The sequence below is a fragment of the Podarcis raffonei genome, chromosome 9 (genome assembly GCF_027172205.1).
Source record: "Podarcis raffonei isolate rPodRaf1 chromosome 9, rPodRaf1.pri, whole genome shotgun sequence".
In the NCBI taxonomy this organism is placed as follows: domain Eukaryota; kingdom Metazoa; phylum Chordata; class Lepidosauria; order Squamata; family Lacertidae; genus Podarcis; species Podarcis raffonei.
Window position 1 is genome coordinate 41,006,565 of NC_070610.1, and position 6,000 is coordinate 41,012,564.

The following is a 6,000-nucleotide window of genomic DNA, read 5'->3' on the forward strand; positions in this document are numbered from 1 at the left end:
TACTATGCAAGAACCTTCCATCTTGGCTTGAATCCAAATGAGACAATTGGCTAAATCTCTGCTGGAAGGAATAAGAAGCTCATAAATTGGTGCTGCATTAAAAGATGGGAAAGAAGGGTGGCAAGATACGTTGTGAGGTCATGGTGTTACACCTGGTGTGGGTCTGGCAACATAAGTGCATTAAGACTTTAATTGGTATTATTAGATTATATTGATTTTGGCGTATGTAGTCGATGAACTACTAAGACCTAATTACCGGAATATGCAGAATCAGTTTCTGTTCATGTTCAGCCCTTCAGAAGAAAAGCCTGCTGTGACAACCCCCCTTGAATAAAAACTGCATGCAATTCTGAGAATATGAGTGGGAATGCACATTCAGAGCGATCTCCTGGGTTTTCCTTGCAGCAGTTGTTGGCACTTTTAAATTTTTTTAAAGAAGCTTAGCAATTAGCTGTTACAGGGAAAGTCAAGGGTCGGAGGGGAACCCATAATGGTATGCCCAGGACTCTTGCTGCAAACTACATAACCTCTCCTTCCAAATACATTTGAATGAATCCTAAATATTGCTAGCCTGTCCTACACTGCAAACCTATGCATGTCTATTCTGAATTCAGTGGGACGCTCTTCCAGGTAAGCATATGATTCCACCACTCATTATCCACCACAAGCATTATCAAGCATGATGACCCACATTCAGAATATTGGCAGGCAGCACATTTAGGATGAGTAACAACATTTGAAACAATGACTAACACCACCTGCAAAATAAGCGTCTTCTTTTTAAGTAAACTACCACAGAAGTAATTGTTTGCTTACTCCAAACCTCTCTTCCCTTGCCTCTCTCATCTATGCCATGCCAAGAGATGGCATACAACAGGAAAATCTGAGACTTCCCAGAATAATCAATACATTTTGATTACTTGATACTTTTGCATCTACTCATGTCTCCTTAGAAGTCACACTTCCTTCAGTTAGATATATTCCAAATTAAGCATGCACAGGGTTGCTATGCATGGCTCATTTCCAGTACAGTGGTACCTCTGGTTAAGAACTTAATTTGTTCTGGAGGTCTGTTCTTAACCTGAAACCGTTCCTAACCTGAGGTACCACTTTAGCTAATAGGGCCTTCCACTGCCGCTGCACCGCAGGCATCCAATTTCTGTTCTCATCCTGAGGTAAAATTCTTAACCCGAGGTACTACTTCCGGGTTAGCGGAGTCTGTAACCTGAAGCATTTGTAACCCATTGTACCACTGTAATAGAATGCATATTTTTAAGGAAGCAGCAACAGCAGTAACCACCATTCACACAGCAAGAGGGCTGTTCCCCCCCCCCCGCAGCAACATCCTCAGTAATATATAAATGTGTGTCACAGTGGCCTTGTAAATGAGACCACAATATACTTGCCTGCAAACAAAACAAACCATAGCCCTGAAAGAGCTTGTATAGTCTGTTTCCATACTGGCTGCAGAGTAGGTGGAAGCCCTTCTGTGTGGCCAGCATAGAAACACAAAATAATGGCCTAGGCTATTTTTTTTTAATTAAAAAAAAAACTTTTTCTTAAATAGGCTTAGAGAAAAGACATAGCCGAGTTTACTTAATCCACAGAAATCAAGTGGACTGGAGGAGAAGAAATGGAGAAAGATCTACCCCTCTTCCATCAGCCAATTCACTCACCTGCACAAAATTCCTAGTTGCCTGTGGCTACCAGGCACAATATTAAATATAGGGCTGGGACACATGCTCTGTTATACGTGTTATATCTGGGGAGCGTAACACAAAAACTAAAATGCACTTGGGAGACATATTGCATTAAAAAAGTCTCAAGCCACAGTGTGGAAAAAAAACCCTTTCACTCTCTTGGGGAAGCAAGTTAAGTAAACATGCCAGGACGTGGGTTTTCAACCCAAAGCAGTGACAAGATGCAATATTAAGTTTCTGTCCTACAGAGAGTTCTATTATACTTGCCTGGAAATGCTGACATCTACATGCTCTTTAACCCAGCGTGGTTTTACTTGTGATTCTCAGAATGTGTGAGAAGCAACAGGTGTTATAAGTGTTAAAAACTCAGCAGCATGAGAACTTTAGCGGAGCTGCTGGCAGCAGGACTGAAGAGAGGTTGTGGTAACTGACCTGGTTCAACCCAAACAGAGATTTTTAACCCCTCATTTCATTTACTGAGCGGTGCTAGTCTGCAAGGTATTTCCTGCAGGTTCATGGCACTGCAATGTGGATAAGCAGCTGCATCTCTACTAGTTGTGCGCATGAAAGCCTACTACTTGCAAACCAGACAAAGAATAAGAATTACAGTTTATCATACAGGATGCTGGTAATGTAAGTCAGCTTCCCACATGTTCCTGCGTGTCTTCCTTTTCATTGAAACTTACTTGTTGAGTATGTGCAGTATAATCAAAGGCTATGGGGAAATGAACAACTGGTCATTCAAACTTATGCTATAGTCCATGCACAAAGACCAGGAGCTTGCTGCCTTTCGCTAGTATGCAAGCAGATTTTGGGGGGGGGGGATTTAAATATTTAGCCCACTCCTAGCTCAAAAGCTTAACGTGAATTATATTCTCTCTAGATCACCCTGAATAACTCATCGTCCAGGACGCTTAGGAAGTAAAGATATATGAGTGTTCTTCAGTTCACACCTTACGGGTTCCCATCTTTTCTTCTGGCACTGTTCCCCTGTACTAAACAACTGCACAACTGATAAAATTTAGGCACTCGTCATCCTTTTCTATCACTGAACCTCTATGGGCTACAAAAGGCTCTGCTTCTGAACTTTCATGCAGCTGTTAAAGCTGACATATAGAAAGGAAAATTGGTAGCCCAAGGATGGCATCATGATCAAAAGACAAGCATCTTAGCCATGCTAGGTTCATTAGAACTAACATAATTCATTATACTATGTTTTACATCCACTGTCAGAGGCATTATGCCTCTGTATATCAGTTGATAGGAACTGAAGGTGGGCAGAGTACTGTTGTGCTCATGTTCAGTGTGCAGGCTTCCCACAAGCATCTGGCAGGCCAGTGTGAGAACAGGATGTTGGACTACATGGGCCATTGGCCTGATCTGGCAGGGTTGTCTTATGTTCTTAATTCCAATTTAAACAGATTAGACATAAATTCACAGAGAATCAGTCTTTCAGCCACTAGCAGTAACAGTAAAAGCAGTACATTATCTCTAGGACTGATGGGATTTTAGCACAATGACAGGGAATGACCATTACTATTATGATCACTTTGTAAGCCTTCGTCATTTGGCTAACCAATATATGGCCCTGCACTGGTTCAGCAAAGAAATATATATATATACAGTACAGTGGGATGGGACAGACAGCACCTATTCTAGATTATTAATGAGCAACCCAACCCAAAGCATTCAGAGCTAAAGTCAAGCCCTACTATGTTGAATGGGGCTTACTTCCTCAGGTAAGCAGTCATAAGAATACAACTGTAGTGTAACAAAATTTAGGTTGTGTATATGTAAGAGAGATATAAGAGAAGAATGGTGTTACAGTTAAGAGTACAGTGGTACCTCAGGTTACAGACACTTCAGGTTACAGACGCTTCAGGTTACAGACTCCGCTAACGCAGAAATAGTACCTCAGGTTAAGAACTTTGCTTCAGGATGAGAACAGAAATCGTGCTCTGGCAGCGCGGCAGCAGCAGGAGGCCCCATTAGCTAAAGTGGTACCTCAGGTTAAGAACCGTTTCAGGTTAAGAACGGACCTCCAGAGCGAATTAAGTTCTTAACCCAAGGTATTGAACTGCAGAATAAACAACTTCAAATCTCAATTTGGCCACCCAGAAACAACTGGCTGTCCACTGTGGAAAATAATAATACTGCAATGTTAAATTACAGCTGGTGGGACCCGGGCTCAGAGACCTGAACAGCAATGAAGCTCACTGTGTGACCTTGAGCTGGTAACGTTTCAGAGTGCTATAACCAGGATGAGTAGGGACAAACTAGGTTAGGGTTTGAGTCATTTGTACTTCTACTATGAAGTTCTACAAACTATACAGTGGGACATAGTGTGGGTGGTTTAGTACAGTGATTCCCAAACTTTCCCACAGACTGGTTGAAAAACGTCAAAGGTCTTGGCAGACTACTTAATAATATTTCTGTCTGTTGCAACAACTGCAATGTGCTATGCTAGATGCCGTTTGGTTTTTAATTGCTTTTTAATTTTTTTATATTTTATTCCATAGAATTCAAATTGCAACACGCTAATATACAATAAATAAAAGAACCTGTGAAAATAACATTAGGATTCCATACAAACATTTCACGCATTGGATGAGCAGTCTTCCAGTCATAAATCCACAGACCTTCCAGGATCTCTCCGAATGAAACTCACTGACTGCTGGTGGTCCCTGAACCCCTCTTTGGGGAACCTCCTTCTCTGGTATAAACCACTATGAATGCCTCAATGGCACACTGCTGAATACAGCTACAAAAAGGACACCCGTCTCCCCCATTTATTTAGCTAATGTTTGCTTATCTCCCATCAAAATCAATGCCTGTCTTCAGAGAGACGTCAACCCCCCTCATTCTGACCGCAGGCACGATGACGCAATTCACTGTCACTTTCGGACCTAGCCTACCTCGCAGGATTGTTGAGAGGACAACATGGAAGATAGTTTGGGGGGCTGCCTTGGAAGAAGGGCGGGATATATATATATATATGGGAAAGCAGAGACATAACCTTGTCAACAAAGGTCTGTATAGTTAAAGCTATGGTTTTCCCAGTAGTGATGTATGGAAGTGAGAGCTGGACCATAAAGAAGGCCAGTCGCCGAAGAATTGATGCTTTTGAACTATGGTACTGGAGGAGACTCTTGAGAGTCCCATGGACTGCAAGAACAAACCTATCCATTCTTAAGGAAATCAGCCCTGAGTGCTCACTGGAAGGACAGATCCAGAAGCTGAGGCTCCAATACTTTGGCCACCTCATGAGAAGAGAAGACTCCCTGGAAAAGACCCTGATGTTGGGAAAGATGGAGGGCACAAGGAGAAGAGGACGAGATGGTTGGATGGTGTTCGCGAAGCTACCAGCATGAGTTTGACCAAACTGCGGGAGGCAGTGGAAGACAGAAGTGCCTGGCGTGCTCTGGTCCATGGGGTCACGAAGAGTCGGACACAACTAAACGACTAAACAACAACAACATATGGGAAAGAAGTCCATTAATGTGGAGGGCCTTTTTTTCTGAGGCAGCTGTGCTCTCATATAAAGCAAGGGAGCAGGAGAGCTACTTTAAGGGGTCGCCCCCTCCGCGCTGCGCCTGCCGAATAGCCGCCTGCGCCGACCCCGCGAGCAGCGCATTCCACCCGCTCCACTGCAACCTGAACCCGCCCTCAGCCACAGCATCCCCGCCGCACAGGGAACCGGTTGGCGGCGCGGGAGGAGCCCGGCAAGAGCGCGGAGAGCCCAAGAGGCGGCGGCGGCGGCGATAGCTTACCATGTCTCTTCCTTCCCTCCCCGGATGGCGGGAATTTGAGTTTGAGGGAAAGAGACGCCGACGCTGCTCCGCCCCCTCCCTCTCTGGTACGCTACCGCCACCTGACGCCTTTAAGGAGGTACTGCAGCCCCGCCGAGCCCTACCCTTTATAACTCGCCGCCTCTCTCGCTCCACCCTTATCTCCATAGAGCTAGGAGGGAGAAAAGTGGGAGAAGCGCGCGCCAGAGAACACACTTCCGGGAACGTTTTCGCCGGCTTCCCTTAATCCCCCGCCCTCCCAAAATGGACGTCGCCGTAGCCGAGCTCTTGGTATCTCAGTTGCTGGGTTTGGATTGCAGATACGTTTGCTTACTTGCTTTCCGTGGAGGGTTTGGGTTGTTTTTTTTTACCGTTGTTGATTTGCTCTTTATTTGTTATTACGTTTTTAATGACCGCTGTTGGAACACAGTATGTTGCAAACTCGCACAGTGAGTTAGTTATCTAAATAAAGTTATTAATAAGCCCACAATATAGACGTCTGAAACAAGGAA

General features: G+C 44.3%; 1 protein-coding gene across 4 annotated transcripts in view; it reads right to left on the reverse strand.

Moving 5' to 3' along the window:
• MND1 (meiotic nuclear divisions 1) overlaps nucleotides 1–5,603 on the reverse strand; it is a 41,356-nt gene extending 35,753 nt beyond the window's left edge. For all 4 annotated transcript variants that reach the window (XM_053403080.1, XM_053403078.1, XM_053403079.1 and 1 more), the window contains exon 1: nucleotides 5,471–5,603. In XM_053403080.1, the coding sequence (XP_053259055.1) occupies nucleotides 5,471–5,473 (3 nt within the window). In that variant the 5' untranslated portion in view covers nucleotides 5,474–5,603. The remainder of the gene's footprint in view (nucleotides 1–5,470) is intronic.
• Nucleotides 5,604–6,000: the final 397 nt, after the last annotated feature.